The sequence below is a fragment of the Panthera uncia genome (assembly GCF_023721935.1).
Source record: "Panthera uncia isolate 11264 chromosome C1 unlocalized genomic scaffold, Puncia_PCG_1.0 HiC_scaffold_4, whole genome shotgun sequence".
Classification (NCBI taxonomy): domain Eukaryota; kingdom Metazoa; phylum Chordata; class Mammalia; order Carnivora; family Felidae; genus Panthera; species Panthera uncia.
In genome coordinates, this window is record NW_026057585.1 from 50267858 (window position 1) to 50287861 (window position 20004).

At 36.6% G+C, this 20004-nt stretch overlaps 1 protein-coding gene across 1 annotated transcript in view; it reads left to right on the top strand.

Annotated features, from left to right (window-relative positions):
- Positions 1–20004, top strand: part of CC1H1orf141 (chromosome C1 C1orf141 homolog) — a 43050-nt gene that overhangs the window by 21290 nt on the left and 1756 nt on the right. Inside the window, exons 5-8 of the mRNA XM_049617044.1 lie at positions 2644–2711; positions 8453–8558; positions 17333–17402; positions 18743–18932. Coding sequence (XP_049473001.1) covers positions 2644–2711; positions 8453–8558; positions 17333–17402; positions 18743–18932 — 434 coding nt within the window. The remainder of the gene's footprint in view (positions 1–2643; positions 2712–8452; positions 8559–17332; positions 17403–18742; positions 18933–20004) is intronic.

Consider the following 20004-nt stretch of genomic DNA (forward strand, 5'->3'; position numbering starts at 1 on the left):
ACTGTTGGGATATCTATTTAGGTGTGTGATTCACACCCATACCAATCTCCTTATCAAATAGTCATTCTACCACACTCTTAGTGTTCTTTTTCAAACATGGACATGCTGAAAATTTTCTTATTTTTTGTAATGTGGACAGGCTGAAAAATTTACAAATCCTTAAGTTCTGATTTATTTTTGCTTAACAGTTCAGTCTTCCAATTCGTTTTTCTCTTTTTGAATTTTACTACAAGCAGTCAGGAGGAACCAAGCCACTCCTTCAATGCTTGCTTAGAAATTTGAGCTAAATATCCAGTTTCATTGCTCACAAGTTCTACCTTTCCCAAAACAGTAGAACACAAACACAGTTCAGCCAAGTTCCTTGTCACTTTATAACAAGGATAACCTTTTCTTCATTGTTCAATAATATGTGCCTAATTTCTATGAGACCTCATTGAGAATGGCTTTTACCATCCATAGATCTACCAACATTTCTGTACTTGATTATGTATTCTTTTTAAAAAAATTTTTAATGTTTATTTATTTTTGAGAGAGAGAGAAAGCAGAGTGTGAGCAGGGGCAGGGAGGGGTAGAGAGAGAGAGGGAGACATAGAACTCAAAGCAGCCTCCAGGCTCTGAGCTGTCAGCACAGAGCCCGACACGGGGCTCAAACTCACAAACCGTGAGATCATGACCTGAGCTGAAGTCAGACGCTCAACCGACTGAGCCACCCAGGTGCCCCTTTATGTATTCTTTAAGAAGGTAAAAGAATCTTAGAGAACTCGCACCAGAATCTCCTTTAAATTCCCTTCATGGAAATACTGGGTTTTTCTCCTATGCATCTCAAAGCTCTTCTAGCCTCTAGCCATTTCCCAGTTCCAAAGCCACTTCCCCATTTTTAGTTATTTGTTATAGCAGCACCTCACTTCTCAGTGCCAATTTCTCTATTAGTGAGTTCAGGCTGCTATAATAAACTACTATAGGTTGAGTGGTTTAAACAACAAATATTTATTTATCACAGTTCTGGAGGCTGGAAGTCTGAGATCAGGGTGCTAGTATGGTCAGGTTCTGGTTAGAGCCCTCTTCCTGGTTTGCAGACAGCTGTCCTCTTGCCTGATTCCTTACATGGTGGAGAGAGAGATTCTCTCTGTCATGTTTTTTCTTATAAGGACATTGATCCCATCATAGGGGTCTTCACTTTCATTACCTCATATAAACTTAAGTACGTCCCAAAGGCCTCACCTCCAGATATCATCACATTGAGGATTAGTGCTTCAACATATAAATTTTGGGGGGAATAGATTCACTCCATAGCAATGAACCTATCTAAAATATACCTCACTCTGTTGTTCTCCCTCACCAAAATCTATTTCTGTCACAGCAGGTATCTTAATTTATAATTATTCACTTCTTTGTCTCACTTGTTTATTATCTGTATTACCCACTAAAATGTATGTATCACTGGGCACAGGAATCACAATTACAGTGTCTAACACCAGTGCTGGCATGTAGTAGGTGATCAGTAAGTAACTGTTGGGGTGCCTGAGTGGCTTAGTCGGTTAAGTGTCCAACTTCAGCTCAGATCATGATCTCACAGTTTGTGAGTTTGAGCCCCGTGTTGGGCTCTGTGCTGACAGCTTCGAGCTTTGGATTCTGTCTCCCTCTCTCTGATCCTCCCCCACTCACACTCTCTCTCTGTCACTCAAAAATGAATAAACATTAAAAAAATTAAAAATAAATAAATAACTGTTGACTGAATGAATGCCAGATACTATTAAATTAGTTACATCTATTATTTCATTTCCTCCTCACAGCATTCCTCTAAGATAGTACTATTATTTCCCCTTAACAGATCAGAAAACTAAGGCTCATGGAAGTTAAATAACTTATGTAAGGGTATATGACTTACAGACAAAAAAGTAGGCTTTGGTCCCAGGCTATCTAAATCCAAAGTCTGTATGCTTGACCTAACACCATACCTACCTTAAGAAAATCCATTAAAGGATAACCCAGGTTAATAAATAATTAGAGCTGAGATGGGGTTCAGGTTGAGGGGAATATTTCTCTTTTCAAAGGAATTAATGAAAAGATTCCTTTAATTATGATTCCATTTTGTTTAGAAATCCATTTTTTTCCAAGAACATACCACTTTGTTGTGTGTTCTGAGGTCATAGTTCTGACCTCCATAGTTTCTGATAAGTAGTCAGGAGTTAATAATCAAAAGTTATAAATTCTGTTAATGGAATTAGCTTTTTAAAAAAAAATTTTTTATTACATATCTTTATTTTTGAGAGGCAGAGAATGAGTGGGGGAGGGGCAGAGAAAGAGGGAGACACAGAATCCGAAGCAGGCTCTAGGCTCTGAGCTGTCAGCACAGAGCCTGACGCGGGGCTCAAACTCATTAACTGTGAGATCATGACCTGAGCCGAAGTTGGACGCTTAACCTACTGAGCCACCCAGGCGCCCCTAATAGAATTGGCTTTTAAAGCAAATTACTCTAGAATATATTTAGCTCTGAAAATGTAATGCATATATAAGCACCTAAGTTTATCAAATTACGTTTCTAAAGTTGACTAGAAGTAGAAAAAATATTTTATTGATAGTTAAATTATAAGTAGCCTAATAGTATAGAAATATCATTTATGTTTCGATTTCTTTCTTTAGAGCCAATGAAAGAAAATCTGAATTCAAGATCTTTTAGACCTTTTCTTTATCTTAAGGATACAGCTGAGGTAGGTTTAATTTGTGTACCTAACAATTACTTTGTAGAAATTCAGATTAGCACTAACAATTTTGTATATACTTCTATGAATCCCAAATTCACATTTATTTTAGGATTCAAAGTGTAAAATTTTAAAGTGATTTCATTTTTGATATTATGTAAAACTTTATGTGAAAGGATAATACAGAAAATAATATATTATTTGCTTGACAGTCCATATAGCAGAAATTCCTTGAATATGATAAGGACTAACAGTTATCATAAAGTTAGTTAAAACAGGACATCATAAAAAAATACATGCATGAATTAAATATTTTATTTTAATTTAAAATATGAAAATATGCATCCATTTGTAATCTTTTGAGGTATAGCCAAGACCATTTCTTTTTAGCATACTATAGTTATTTATATAATTACAGTCACAATTACTATAAACAAGCTTGGGACCAGCAGTATTGATTCTTTTTTTAAATTGCAGCATAATTGTAGTATTGAAGTATAACATATGTTACATTAGTTTTAGGTGTACAACATAGTGATTTGACAACAATATTGACTCTTGATAACCTTTTGAGCAGAGAGGTTCATGGGCATCCAGAAAAGTAGTTGACTAGCCTTGAACACTGAGCATGCCTTGGCTATTGTTCATTAGGTTTTATCTAGGAAACTAGGGAGAGAAGTTAACCAGAGAATCAGCAAAGGAAAGTCATTTAAGAGAGTCTCTTAGATATTAATTTATTATTAACCCTGATTACTGCTAATATGGAAAAGGAAGCATGAAGAAATACATACTTTGGACCATAATTAATGACATTATAATTTTTGTTGCATATTCCCCTTTTATAATTTTTAAGAAAATTTACAGGATCCACTGTCCAGATAATTAGTATTATCCTCAACTACATCTTTTATTTAGGTTCATGTTAAATAAATACCTTTCAAGAAATACATATTGTAGCATCACAAGTTTACTCATAATAATAAATTTACTAGTATCTTATATAAAATATGCAACATTTTAATTTTTAAAAAATAAGTTAAAATATACATATGAATTTTTAAAAAATTAAATAATTCAGAAAGTCTAATAAGGATACAAAGCACTTCCATCCCATTCTTCTTGTTCTAATTTCCTCTTTTCAAAGGGAGCCATACTTAACTTTTGGGGGGGGTTTAATTCCCTTTATGATTAACTCCGTAATTTTAAAGAATGAGCTTCTACTACTACTTTTTTGCTTTTCAACATTTAATATTGTATAGTCAGTAAAATATATTTGAATTAGCTTATTTATACTGCTGTGTATTTCATCTCTCCCCCTGTTTTTTTTCTTCTGGATCTTTGATAGTTACTTTTTTGTTTCCTCAGTTGTTAACTTTTGTACCTATAAATAACATATCTAAATATTTTTTCTTTTATATTAACTTTAAGCACTACCTCCTGATTCCCCTGTTTGTAAAATGAAGAACTTAGCAGCCCTATCCTTTTCTCCCATTCTCCTTCACACCTTCTTCCCCAAGTCAGGTATATCTTTACTTTTGCATTGTTGACGTCAATGATTATATTCAGTCTTGCAACTCTGATTAAGCCCTCATGTTTTGTCTATAGGTTAATTCTAAAACTCAAGGCTATAAATAGTATCTATGTTATGATCACACTAAATATTCATTGTAATGAATGTGCAACAAAGTAATGTTGTAGGATTTCAATTCTTCTCAATGGGTAAAATGTACAAGCAGAATGCTTTCTTATTCTCCACCAGTTACTCAAAAATAATGCCATGTGTTAGTTTGCCTCATATTGAAACCTTTACTGTCATGTATACACTTTTGTGGTTTTTTCTGAAGATTCAATTTGCCTTTTTTTTTCTTGTGGGAGGATGATAATAATAGCAAACATCTATATAGTACTTACAGTACTTTTGTAGTATAAATATACATATATATGTATATATATAAATTTACATCCCTAACAACCCAAGGAAGTACTATTTTTATTCCTATTTTATAGATAAGAAAAAAGAGGTACAAAGAAGATATAAGTAATTTGGCCGAGATCAAATTATAAATGGCAGAGCTAGGAAGAACCTAACAGTCTGATACATGCTCTATGCCTGTAAGATATGCAGTCTCTAAAAAAGAAATATACAGTTTTATCATTATATGTGAATATAGTCAAGCTTTCTTACTCATTATTGAGTAGAATCTATTCTATTGAGTAGAATCTATTCTTTTTTTTTTTTTTTTTTTTTTTATTTATTTTTGGGACAGAGAGAGACAGAGCATGAACGGGGAGGGGCAGAGAGAGAGGGAGACACAGAATCGGAAACAGGCTCCAGGCTCCGAGCCATCAGCCCAGAGCCTGACGCGGGGCTTGAACTCACGGACCGCGAGATCGTGACCTGGCTGAAGTCGGACGCTTTAACCGACTGCACCACCCAGGCGCCCCGAGTAGAATCTATTTTAATCTTCTTGGAGGAATTGTTCAAGGATCCCAGTGACTTTTTGTTCTAAATTTGACCTATTTTAAGCCTGTTCTGCAGTTGTCACTCACTGGGTCATTCCATTCCTGGTTTAGTTGCCAGATTTTAGTACTCCATGTTTTGTTATTTCTTCTGGGATTTCACCTTTATTTTCCTATAATATGTCTTCAAGGAACATCCCTAGAAGTGGTTCATAGATGTCTGGGTGTATATTTATTTTTCCCATTATATGATTGATAATTTAGCTGAGTACAATTATATGTTAATTTCATTTTTTTCCCTAAACTTTGATGACATTGCTAAACTGTCTTATGCCATTCAGTATTGTTAATGAAAGGTTCTCAGTCTTTTGTAAGTTGATTTTATTTTATTTTTCCCCTTGGAACTTTTAGGATCTTCTCTTTATCAATATTGTTTTCACATGTCTTGAGGATATGCCGAAGGGTGGTAATTTTACTTCAATTCATTCTGTTCAGTGTTCTGTGGACCCCACCCTAAAGCAAATGTCTTTCTTTAGATCTTAAAAAATATCTCTGTTATTTCTTTTCCAATTTCTTTCCACTATTTTCTGTGTTCTTTAATGGTCAGATATTAGATTTCTTGGGTTGATTCTCTATATTGCTATTCTCTATTTTTTGTTTCTGAAAATTTACCTTTTATTCTAGTCCTTTGATTGCATTTTGGTTCAGTAATGATATTTTAAGTTTCTTTTCTGTCCTTAGTTGTTGTTGTTTTTCTTTTTGCAGACTCCTGTTACATGTGTTCTCAACATTTTCTGAGGATGTTAGAGTTCATTTCTTTTAACTTATTTTCTGTTTCTTGAATTATCTCTTTTTTTTTTCTGGTGTCAGTATTCCTTTTGTTTAACATGATAGATATTTTTGAAGTTACTGATTTTTATCATACCTAATAAATCTTCATTTGTTCATATTTAAGAGTAAAGATATAAGTTAATTTTTCTATGAAACTGTCATTAATTTTATAAATAAGTATCTCTCCAGAGTGGAGAGTCAGCTGTTCTGTGTATACATCAGAGTTCTCAACCAGCTAGCTTTACTTTAGCATAAGAAGGCAGGGAGCAGGTAATTTGACTGGTAGCCTTTCTTCCAAATGCTAGCATGAAGAGAGTTTCACTCCAGAGAACCAAACATTAGCAGTAAGTTTATTAAGAGAAGGGCACTTATTTTAGCCTGAGATTAATTAAATACAATTTTCTATAACTGTATGTAGGAGAAGGTAACTGGGAAATGGAAGAGGTGGCAGTTGGTTCAGAAAGTCCAAAGAATTGCAGTTAACCTGTCTCTTTACAACTTTTGTTTTCATCCTCACCCTAAATATCTGCCAGCTCTATGCCTGGAATTTCATCAGAAAAAATGTAGTTATTTTAATACCTGCAAGATTTTAAATATAATTGATAAATTCAACAGCCATCATTGATAAAACTACAAAAAATACTTGCTGTATGATAAAGAATATCAACGTAATTTTGTTTTTAAAAAATTTAAAGTTTATTTACTTATTTTGAGAGAGAGAGAGAGAGCAAGGTTGGCAAGGGGCAGAGAGGGGGAAAGAGAATCCCAAGCAGGCTCTGCACTGGCAGCTTGGAGCCTGATGCAGGGCTTGAACTCATGAACTGTGAGATCATGACCCAAGCCCAAACCAAGAGTTGGATGCTTAACTGACTGAGCCACCCAGGCACCCCCAGCAAAATTTTAAAAATTATACCTTAAAATAGCCAACTTCATAATTAATGACAATACACTAGTCTATGGCATGGCAAGAGTGACCCTTATTTCCACTATTATTTATAGATGTTTAGGAAGTATTGAACAATGCAATAGGAAAAGACAATAGAGGTAGTAAAAACTCTGGAGAAATATGATTCAGTATGGCTGAGTAAACCCTATTACACCCACCCTGTCTCAGACAATAAATGTAAACTCTAGACAAGATACTCAGAAAACACACACACACACACACACACACACACACACACGCACACACATATTATCTGAAGACCCTAGAGAGTAAGTAACCAAAAGCATGTGACAACAAAAAGCATAGAAACTTGGAATAACTTACTTACACAGGGCTATTTTTATGACTTTTAGCTTGAAGGGTAGATGAAGCTGGCACTGCATGGGGCATCGAAACCTCCGATAGGAAACATGTTTTTCCTGGCCAGGAGAACTAGAGAGCAATGTTCAGGGCAACCCAAGCTTCTGGAAAGTGAGTGGAGAGTAATAGAAAGAAGAAAGTCAAAGATGGCAGCCCCATCTTCCATGTATAAACCCTATCCAAGTATCTCATTGCCCCCTGAACCATGCATGTTTAGGGAGACTGCAAGCAGCCCAGCTAAGGATAAAACAAGTGGACTGAAATGTGAGCTGCTGCTCCAGAGACAGTTTGTATTTTGAACCCGACTAAGTTAATTGCTAAAATAAAAGCATCAATAATCTTTCTAGTGACATAATGGATTCACCAAAGTCTCTCTCCACATTAGAGCCAATCTGAGACCCTAACCTGGGAAAAGTTGGATCTTTTTTCCAGTTCTCTTATTCTACTCAGAGGTATTCTGCTATATCTACTCAATGAATGAGTCAAGTTTCTTTTTAAACTAAGAGGGCTTTTTCCCCCCCTCAGTATTTGAATTTTAGATTTTCCCTGCATTTGGAGAAATAAATTTTATATGAGTATAATAGCTAAGCTTTAGAGGCAAAGAAAATAGAATTTAGTAAAAAGTGTGAACATAGTCCAAGTTTTAAATTTCTGTAGATTTGTTTCTTCCTCATAAACTGGTACTGACATCCATCTTATAGGGTTTTGTTTTTGAGGATTAAATAAATACTATATTTGGAAGTATTTAAAGAACTAGATGAGGGTGGGGGGGGTGCCTGAGTGGCTCAGTAGGTTAAGCATCTGACTTTGGCTCAGGTCATGATCTTGTGGTCCATAAGCTGAAGCCCTGTGTCGGGCTCTTTGCTGACAACTGGAGTTTGGAGGCTGCTTCAGATTCTGTGTCTTCCTCTCTTTGCCCCTCCCTCATGCGGACTCTGTCTGTCTCTCTCTCAAATATAAATTGACATTTAAAATAATTTAAAGAACTATACAGCTGTTAGTTATTATAATTATATATTCCAAGTGTGAATAATCAGATTTAAATTATTTATCAATATACATAGAGAGAAATAATTTCTGAGATAGTTTTCCAGTTTTCCTAATGTTCAGGTAAAAAAAAAAATTCTAAGCCTTTTCATGATCTTATTCACAGAATAAACAAGAGCATGGAAGAACATTAGGTTCTACAACCATTTCTCCTATACCCACGATTCAATCTAAGGCTTATAAGAAGGAAAAAGACTCTGCTTTATTTGCAGGTATACACATTGTGTGTTTATATTGAAATTGCTGAAAATTAACTGTATCTAACTTTTAAAAGCATTAAGAAAATCTTTAAAGAATATCATATCTTATCTTATCACCACATTATTTCCCTACTTAATAACTGAATGATATCTATTACAAAAATGGTAAAATTTAGATTGCTTATTATGGTATACAAGATTTTTCTAGCCTTCTATTTTGTCTCTTTCTCCTTACTGATTCTAGTCACTGTGAACAGTCTGTTCCAAATACAGTGTAATATGATTCATTCTGGCCTCTATAACTCAGAACTGACTTTTCCACCTGATAGATTCTTACTCATCTTTAATATTTAGGAGACATACAGCTTTAATTAAAATAAAATCTGACTATATATTGTTTAAACAATAAAGATGTTTATATCTCAAATAAGAAGTCTATCAGTAAGGCAGTTCCAGGCATGGTTAATTCAGAGTCTTGATGAGATATACCTGGTCCCTCTGTCTTTTCTCAAGTTTCTTAGTAAGTAGCCTGTCCTCCTAGTTTTGCTGTACAATATGGTGATTGCTATTCAAGATAACTTGTATGGCTAACAACATCCACTGAAAAAGAGAAAAGCTCTTTCGTTCCTTTGTAAAAATGAGGAAAATGCTCCTCAAAGCCCTCCAGCAGACCTTCCCTGGTGTCTCCTTACTAGAATAGCTTAATGCACCCATATTTTAACCAACAAATCATTATCAGCTTAGGTAAGTTTTTCCAGCTTTAAACATGGTGTATACATATATATATTGTATATAAACTATTTCACATATATTTTATGATATACAGAGTGAGCAGAAGATTTAGCTTCATGGTGTCCTAATTGTCTTTTTCTCTGTTAGTTGAATTTTGATTGCAGTATTTTAGTGTTTTGTACAGCTGTTACTAAGGACACAAGTAATACACTGTATGCTGTTCTATTTTGTTTTTTAAAATGTTGGTCAAAGTATGCTAAATTAATTTAGTGTCTAAATTGATGGGTTATAGCTCACATTTTTAAAAGCACAGGCTTAGATCATTTAAAGATTCACTCCCTTGGGTGAGGAAGGAGCCCAGCCTCCTGTGGAAGATATGGTTGTTTGGAGAAAGATAAATAAAATCAGAGCTCTGTCAGCATAAAAGGGAGAAAGGGGACTATTAAGTAGGCAATCCTCTGTTTACCACATAAGTCGCCTCTGAAGTATTTCCTAACAGCGGGGCAGACTGTTCTACTCTTTCAGCAAAGCAAATTTCCCTTTATAAAATTTCTTGAGTCTCTCTACAGAAGAAAAATTACAGTTCTTTTATCAAAGTCCCAAATTAAGACTTCTGGGAAAGTTGGCAACATAAATACAAATTTATCCTGGCCAAAATGAATAACAAAAATAAGAAAAATAGACAAGAAAAATTCATTAAATTGAAACTAAGACATTTTATCTCAAACTGAAAGGAAATCTACTACATATTACAACATGAAGTAGTTTGAAAGAAGATTCCAGAAGTTGATTCACAATTCCATTTCCTAAGAGAAAGAAGAGTATTTAAAAAGCCAGTAGAAGATATTCTGAAAATTCTTCTTTTAATACCACTCCCTAGCCCCACCACCCAAATACTCAAAGAAAAGGGGTGTGTTACTAATGATGGGTCACAGAAAGATGGAAATTCCTCCCTTTTGGGATCCCTTTCCTCACTGCAAGTCAATAGCAGTCCAAGTCTGTGTTAGCAGTGTTTTTAAAGAAATGTGATGACCATACTTAGCCCTTTCTTTCTTTGGCTTCCTAGTATTGCTTCATATGGACTCAGGGGGGAAAACCTCCTAACTTGGAGGAGCAAGGTCTTGAAAGGGGAGTTGACAACAGAAGAGACAAGATGCAATTTCCTAGGAACCATCTTTGCAAGTGTGAATAATAGCCACAAAGACAATTATGTAAAGAAAAAAATATATGATCCCATAAAACACTCTAAGAACTTTGAGGCCTTTCTTTGACTAAATGTCTCCTCAAACTGAATTGCTTACCCCAAGAGAGATGTAAAGGACTCTAACCCAAGTGGCACTTCACCAGATCACCCATCACCATCACCACCTCATTAGAGTCATGAAGAGGTTTCACAAAACATACAGTGCACAGGAACAAATTTCCCCATAATGTTTCAGGGCTCCGGCTCCCTCACCAGGCAGCTCAGGCAGCTGAATGCCTGAACTTACAAGGTAACAACATGTGAATTTGCCTGTCAATTTCTAAGGGGAGAATTTAACAGTATCCAGATAAGCAGGGAGAGTAGCCAAAGAAATTTACTTCTTTTATATTTGGACTAGGATCAAACCTGGATTTAAGTGTCCGGATTCAAAGGTGAGTAGGAAAAACAAGAACGTGGGGCTTATTAAATATCACATAGCAAATAAAGGAGATAATTTAAAGATAGCTATGGTCACGTTCTGACAGAAATTGTACCCCATGAAACAGGAGAAATTTAGAAAATAATATTTTTATATGTTTAAGAGATTAAAGAACATAAGGGATTCTGTGAAATAAGATTTGAAGATATAAAAGATACATGTCAAAAATGAAATGATGCTGTGAGAGCTAAAAATATTTTTTAAGTTTATTTATTTATTTTGAGAGACAGAGAGAGAGAGAGAGAGATAGTGGAGGAGGAGCAGGGAGAGACAGAGAGTCCCAAGCAGGCTCTGAGCTGTCAGTGCACATACCTTGAGATTATGACCTGAGCCAAAATCAGTTATAAGTCAGGCACATAACCGAATGGGCCACCCAGGCGCCTCAGAGATAAAAATATTTTTAAGGTAATGAGTAATGATAATGCAGAACCTAAAATTATATTAAAAGTTGTGAAGAGTAGAATAAACATTGGAGTAAACCAAATCAAAGATCTGAAGAGCAAGTTTAGGAAAATCACATAGAATGCAACGTGAAGGGACAGAATTATGACTGGATCAGACAAGATAGTATATTGAGGTAACCAACACCGAGATAAACAATGTGTTTGAAAAAGAGAACAGAACAAATTGAATGAACTTGCTGCAAAAGGGCATAGGAAAACTATCTTTAAATAATAGAAATAGTCAAAGTCTCAATTTTGTTGATGCTTATATAAGTATATATATATATATATTTATCAGAATTCATCAAACTATACATGTAAAATGCATGCATTTAATTGTATGCAAATCATACTTCAATAAAGTTAAGTTAAAAAGAAAGCAAAAGATTAACACTGCAAAAGTCAAAAACTCCAAAATAATCTATTATATCTGAAGTGATCTGAAAGAAAATTATTTAATAATAATCTAGAATAATCTGAGGAGGAAGATGGCAGAGAAGTAGGGGGACCAGGATTTCCCTTGTCCCTCAAACCTAGCTGTATTAAGGTCAGAACACTTGGAACACCCAGGAAATCTATCCTTGGAGTGACAGAAAAATCTCCAGAGGTGGAGGGTGACAGCTTGGCGGGACAGAGGTACCTGTATGTGAATTGGGGGAGATAAAACAGAGTGGGCATGGAGGGCAGGGATCCCCTTCTGTGGAGAGACAAAAGGGAGAGAGAGAGAGAGAAACTGTGGATTGCGGTATTGTGTTGGAACAAGAGAAAAATCTCTCGGGACCAGGGACTGGGGAACGAGAAATATAATCGGTGCCAGTCTCTACTTTGCAAACAGCCTTAGGAGCTGAAGATCGGAGTTTTCAAAAGTGCGTGGCTTTCTCCAGACTGAAGCTGCTGTAGCGGTGTGAGCATGCCTTGGGAGGAGAGAGGAGAGCTAGCCCCAGGGCACGGGAGCGACCTCAGGGGTGCATAGGGAGAGGACAGTGCCCTCCCTTGAGTACTGGGGGAAGAGTGTATATTGCCCCCCCAAGGACAAAAGACCCTGCAGGCACCTGCCACATCTACAGGGCAGATTGGTGCTACCCCAGAACTGGGTCTGTGCAGTGTGGGATCCTTTAAAACATGGGGTTTTGAATCCCAGCTGAGTGCCTAGGAGGCACGGGAGACTGTGGAGCAGGGCAATCCCCCTGGTTGGGGAGGAGAGATTGGGGTGTCGCTATTTTTCTCCCCATCACCAACAGGGTGGGGCTTCAGGGAGCAGCACAGCAGCCCCCAGTGGAGGCGGGACCCACTTACACCAAACCCCACCCCTCTGAGCCTGGCAACTGTTTATCTAGTCAAGTGAGACTGACAAAGAGGGAACCAGATGGCCTCTCCTCCAGACCAGCACAACCACCAGTCCCAGGCACCAACAGATAACTGTCCTGTGGTTTTGTGTGTTAGACTGTTGCTCCTTTTTTTTCTTTTTTCTTTCCTTCTCTTCTTTTTTCTCTTCTTTTTCTTTTTACCCTTTTCTTTTTTCCCCCCTTTGGAATCAGTCTCAAAGTTTCTGATTTGATTTTTGGTCAATTCTTATTTTATATATAAAATATATATTCTTTCTTTCTGTGCTTTGCTTGTCTGTGTAATCAGGCATTGTTACTCTATTCTTTTCACACCTTTTCTCTATTTCCTTTATTTTCCTTTCTCTCTCTCTCTGGATTAAGCCTTATAGTTTCTTTGATTCTCTCTGCTTGGTCTTTTCTTCACCCCTTTCATTTTTCTCTTTGTATGGGATCAGGTCCCTGGCCCTTTCCTTTCTTCCTGGGTTACTTCAATGAACAAATCAAAGCACGTCTGGTGGAAGGTCTAAACAATCTGCCACTATAAGTAAGAAGCAGCTTTGTAGAAGACTGACCAGTGGGATAGAGCAGCCAACAGAGTGCCCGCAATACACTACAAAAACACTTCCTGAAGTGCCAGGCCCTGGGCAGTGTATGACCCCTTTATAATACAGTAGTTCTCACAGGTGCAGGACACATAACAAGCATTTAACACACGTAAAAGACAGAAACCTAGCCAAAATGACAGAACGGAAGAATTCTCCTCAAAAGAAATTCCAGGGAGAAATGACATCCAGAGAATTGCTCAAAACAGATATAAAAAATATATATGAAAAGGATAATAGTCATAAAACTAATAGCCAGGCTTGAAAAAAGTGTAGAAGACAGCAGAGAATCTAGTGCTTCATAGATCAAAAGCCTAAGAACTAGTCACGATGAATTAAAACATGCTATAACTGAGATGCAAAATAAAGTAGATGCAGTGACAGAAAGGACGGAAGAGCAGAAGAGAGAATCGGAAGATAAAATTATGGAAAGTGATGAAGCTGAAAAAAAAGAGGGAAAGGAAATTATTAGACCATGAGGGGAGAATTAGAGACCTAAGGGAGTCAATGAAATGAATAGTATCCTTATCATAGGAGTTCCAGAAGAAAAAGAGGGAGAGAAAGGGGCAGGAGGTTTATTTGAACAAATTATAGCTGAGGAAACAGGCATCCAAGTCCAAGAGGCACAAAGAACTCCCTCCAAAGTCAACAAAAACAGGTCAACACCATGACATACCATAGTGAAACTGGCAAAATACAAAGAGAATTCTGAAAGCAGTTAGGGACAAACGGGCATTAACCTACAAGGGTAGATATATAAGGGTAGTAGCAAACCTATCCACTGAAATTTGGCAGGCCAGAAGGGAGTGGCAGGAAATATTCAAAGTGCTGAATTGGAAAAATATACAGCCAAGAGTTCTTTATCCAGCAAGGCTGTTGTTCAGAATAGAAGGAGAGATAAAGGTTTTCCCAGACAAAAATTAAAGGAGTTCATGACCACTAAACCAGCCCTGCAGGAGATTCTAAGGGGGACCCAGTAAGTGGAAAGCAGCAAAGACTACAAAGGACCAGAGACATCACCACAAGCAAGAAATCTACAGATAACACAATGACACTAAATCCATATCTTTCAATAATCACTTTGATGTAAATGGACTAAATGCCCCAATCAAAAGAGTATCAGAATGGATAAAAAAAAGCAAGAGCCATCTTTATGCTGCCTACAAGAGACTCATTTTAGACTGGATGACAATTGTAGATTGAAAGTGAGGGGATTGAGAACCATAGATCAGGCTAATGGACATCAGAAGAAAGGTGGAGTAGCTATACTTGTATCAGGCAACCTAGATTTTATTTTTTATTTTTTATTTTTTTTTATTTTTATTTTTGGGACAGAGAGAGACAGAGCATGAACGGGGTAGAGGCAGAGAGAGAGGGAGACACAGAATCGGAAACAGGCTCCAGGCTCCGAGCCATCAGCCCAGAGCCTGACGCGGGGCTCGAACTCACGGACCGCGAGATCGTGACCTGGCTGAAGCCGGACGCTTAACCGACTGCGCCACCCAGGCGCCCCTCAGGCAACCTAGATTTTAAACCAAAGATCGTAACAAGGGATGAAGAAAGGCACTATATCATAATTAAGGGGTCTATCCATCAAGAAGAGCTAACAGTTTTAAATGTTTATGCTCCCAATGTGAGAGAACCCAAATATATAAATCAATTAATCACAAACATAAATAAATTTATAGATAACAATACCATGGTTGTAGGGGACTTTAATAGTCCACTTTTACAACAATGGACAGATCATCTAGGCAGAAAATCAATAAGGAAATAACGTCTTTGAATGACCCATTGGACCAGATGGACTTACAGATATATTCAGAAATTTTCATCCTAAAGCAGCAGAATACACATTCTTCTCAAGTGTACATGGAACAGTCTCTAAAATAGATCACATACTGGGTCACAAAACAGCTTTCAACAGTTACAGAAAGATTGAGATTATACTATGCATATTTTCAGATCACAAAGCTATGAAACTTGAAATCAACCATAAGAAGAAATTTGGAAAGCCCCAAAAACATGGAGGTTAAAGAACATCCTACTAACGAATGAATGGGTCAACCAGGAAATTAAAGAAGAAATTTAAAAATACATGGAAGCAAATGAAAATGAAAACATGGCATTAAACCCTTTAGGATGCAGCAAAGGCAGTCCTAAGAAGAAAATACATTGTATTTTCCAGAAGCAAGAAAGGTCCCAAATACATAACCAAATCTCACACCTAAAAGAACTAGAAAGGCAGAAACAAAGAAACCCCAAACCCAGCAGAAGAAGAGAAATAATAAAGATTAGAGCAGAAATAAAAAAATATAGAATCCAAAAAAAAAAAACCCCAGTAGAACAGATCAATGAATCTAAGAGTTGATTTTTTTAAAAGACTAAACAAAATGGATAAACCCCTAGCCAGACTTCTCAAAAATAAAAGAAAAAGGACCCAAATAAATAAAATCAGAAATGAAAGAGGAGAGATCACAACCACCACCACAGGAATTCATACAATTATAAGAGAATACTGTGAAAAATCATATGCCAACAAACTGGACAATCTGTAAGAAATGGACAAACTCCTAGACACACACACTCTACCCAAACTCAAATGGGAAGAAATAGAAAATTTGAACAGACATAATCAGTGAAGAAATTGAATCAGTTACCAAAAATCTCCCAACAAACAAGAGTCCTGGGCCAGATAGCTTCCCAGGGGAATTCTACCAGACATTTAAAGAAGAGTAAATACATCTTCTGTTCAAGCTGTTCCAGAAAAGTAGAAACGGAAACTTCCAGACTCATTCTGTGAAGCCAGCAGAGCTCAGAGCAGAGCACAGAGAGTGATCTTCCTGAAGCATAAATCGAACTACTTTCTTATTCTGCTTAATACCTTCTAAATCACCTCTATTATAATCAGAATACTGTCTTAAGTTTTTGGTATGGCTTATGTGGCTCTCTATAATTTGGCTCCTGCTACCTGTCTCATCTTACTCCACTCTCCCCCTCATTCACTACACTCCAACAACATTGGCCTTCAGCTCCTTTACCATTCCAAGCTGATTTCACACTGAAACCTTTACACTTGCTGTTTTCCTCTGTCTAGTAGTCTGTTTGCCCAGCTTTTCACCTGGCTGCCTCTTCTTTCTCAGACTTCAACTCAAATATGCCCTCCTGAGAGAAGCCTCTATAGCCACCATAGGTGAAGTACCATGGGTATATGTTTTTATAATACTTACAAGTGGTTGAAATTATTTTATGTATTTTTGTGTTTGTTTATTTGCTTGTTTGTTGACTATTTCCTTTCTCTAGAATAGAGCTTCTGTGGTAACCTGTTATGCTGAAATACTAATCCTTCAGCCTTCAAGAATGCAAGGGTTGGCCTTATGTCAGTCTGGCTACAAGAATACTCAAGTGTTTGTCCTCAGTGTACTGTATAAAAGAATATTAATTAGTATGTTTGCCATGATGTGGAAAATGTTGGGAAGCACTGCACTAGAATACAAACTACTTCAGGACAAGAGAAAAGTTGAATTTACTGCTCACATCATAGGTGTCTGGGAGCACTTCAAAGAAAGTAGGGAAATATTGAAGTGTCCACCAGGCATATTTGGAAGAGTTCAACCCTAGACACTTCCTTCCTGCTAGGTGGCAAGATCTGTTTGACCTGTGCTACCCAACCTCCCCATTTACCAACAGTGTTTAACCATCTGAGGCTTCCTACTGGCTAATAATGACTTACGTGTTAGAGAGATTTGAAAATTTGAGAATGTCTTTCTTCCACAAAAATCTCCAAGGCCAGTTTTATGTTTGATTTGCCTGAGCCAAATAGATCCTTGGCTGCAGTTGTTTCCAGTTCTATCTTGTTCACTTAAGAAATTCTTAACTTGGGTAGCTAGTACAGATCAAGCACTATACTGGAAGCTTTCTATTGTTATTTTACACTGTAAAATATTTTATAGAAGGTATTTTCTAAATGCCATGATATATGAAAATCTTTTATAATTTCAGCTCAAACTGGAAAAAAACCTAGGGAATCATCTGATTTGGCTGGTCACTTAGAAGATTCTGTCAATAAAAGGTAATTTATTTTAACATTTTTCATATTTTATTGTGTTCAATGTTTTTAATAGGAAGAGTTATTTGTTTTATTTTTTACTGGACTGGAATGAATTTATTCTGGCTTATTATTACTTACAGTATGGGCCTATTATTATAGTATGGGCCTATTTAGGCCCATACTACAATCCAGTGACTGGTCTAAGAGTATCCTACTATTATACATTCATACCTTGAGCACATGCTCTATCTGCTTCAAGTTGACAGGCAAATGGAAAGAAGAACATGGGAAAATGAATGGAGAGAATACATTGTGTTTTTGTTGTATAGACAAGATTAATTTTACTACAATATGGATTTAAGAAAAACAGCTTTGTAGTTTTGTATAAAGTTCTGATCTTTCCCAGATCCTCAGACTCTGAGTAAAATCATATTAATCCAGCATGTTTTAAACTTTGGAGCAATAATGTATAGCCTCTTTAAGTTTATTCCAGTCCTTCTCTTCCTTTCTTAAGATGGTTATCTGAGTATGTGAATGAGATGCTCACTGGACTTTGTGACATTGAGGAAAAGGTACTTGAGCAAGTATTTTGGTCAATGTCCTTGTACTGCTGGTCTCATTTCTAGGTGTTCTGTGGCTGCTGACGTCTGTGGTTCATGAATATATGGTCTATTCTCTCTGAACTTGAATAGGCTCCATTCTCAACTCTCATTACTATGGTAGAACCCTCTGAGCCTCCATCATGACTTTCATCTGTCCTTAGACTGTCCATGCCTCACTTGTGCCAGGCCTTTGATGTGGGTTACCTCACCCCTGACACAGCAACCACTTTGGTAAGCCAAACTCAATGTCCTATGTCACATGTGAACCATAGGAAATATGGAATGAAAACTATATCCTCTTTCTGACTATAACCATACCATGCCATTGCATTCTGTTAGCAAAGTTGGGGCCACCCTATGTTGTCAGGAAGCTGCCTTGCAAAACACTTGTTTCCCAGAATCTCAACAAAGGATGTGGCAAATACTTCTTTATCTTCGGTATTCTTCTCAATCTACATAAGATACATCTTCCCCACTCAAAAGCCAAAGAGGCACGCATATATATATATATATATATATATATATATATATATATATACATATATATATATATATATTTACATATATATATACTCCTCTCCCCCCATTTTTGCTAATTCCCCCAAAAAGGCAGGAAGGAATACTCTTGCCAGATTGAAAGTGTGTGGCTGAGAGTTTGGGGAAGATGTTGTCAGTGACTTTCGGGGATCGGGGAGACAAGCAAGAACTGACAAACTAGAATCAACCCTTTATTTATGCTGAACTTGTGCTCATTTTCAGAAGAAAATCTCCCCCACAGATGGATGATTTTAGCACAAAAGAAAACAAAACCATCATAAATGACCAATTAAGTGAATATTGTTCAACAAGAAAGAAAAGCTTGCTCCCCTTATGCTTTGAGGATGAATTAAAAAAGCCAAATGCCAAGATAATCAACATTAGTCCAGCAAAGACAGTAACTTCTCACATGGTAATAATACCTACTATTGTTCAGGAAATATGTGCATAAGTACTACTTGCAGGAATCTTATATTCTAGTGACTAGAATCTTTGATAAATTATTTTTACTTCTTGGTTTTGCATTACAAAGTGACAACCACCCTTAGATTCTTAGTGCTCTTTTTAGAACTGCCAACCCAAAACTGGGGATGCCTTTGCATCAACTGAAAATTTTGTGTTTTTCTTTATGAAAAAGGCTTTGTCAAACTTTCTTGATTATAAAAGAAATATAAAACAGATTTTGTATTTTTTAAATGACTGCATTGCTTTTCACTTTTCTAACAATCTATTTTAGCTAACTGAATGAGAAAATACATACATTAAGGCTATTTGGTAGCTCACAGAGACTGTAGGAAGGCTGGAGAGACGATCTGGCCTGAGAGCTATCCAGTTAGGAGTCACCCATTTGTAACCCTAGACTGCTTCACCCAGACCCATGCTTTTGTTACACAGTTTATGACTCTGATGCTGGGCAGGAGATGCTATTTCTAAGACCCTTGCTATTGCTGCCTTTCAAAGCAGATATATGTGCTACATTCTCACTAGAGTCATTTTCAAATAGCCTACCTTTAGTGCTTGCTTTCTCTGAACTGAAGACTATCTGAGGTGTATCTGATTGGCAGAGCCTGGGTCACATGCCTGTGCCCTAACCTCAAGGAAGGCTAATAAAGTTAGTTTCTGCCTCTATGTAAGAGTACAGAGATTTGTAAGGTGGAGAATTCCCAGAGGCATTGGACAGACCAAAAATAGAACAAATCCTCACTACTGTGGCTAAACAGGTATCACTGACATCCCAATGGATTGGAAAACCAGATCTTTCATTATCTTTTTAGTAATTATAAGCAATAATATACCTTTCTCACTAAGTATACTGATGTACAATTAGATGATCCTGGTTTCTTATGTCTTGAGTTGTCTTTCTAAAAGAAAGGTAGCAATCACTGACTTAAAGTTTGCAAAGTAAAAACTGATAATATGCATATTTGACCTGTTTCTTTGGAGTTAATCTTTTTGCCCTATAATGGAAATATGGGAAAGAGTTT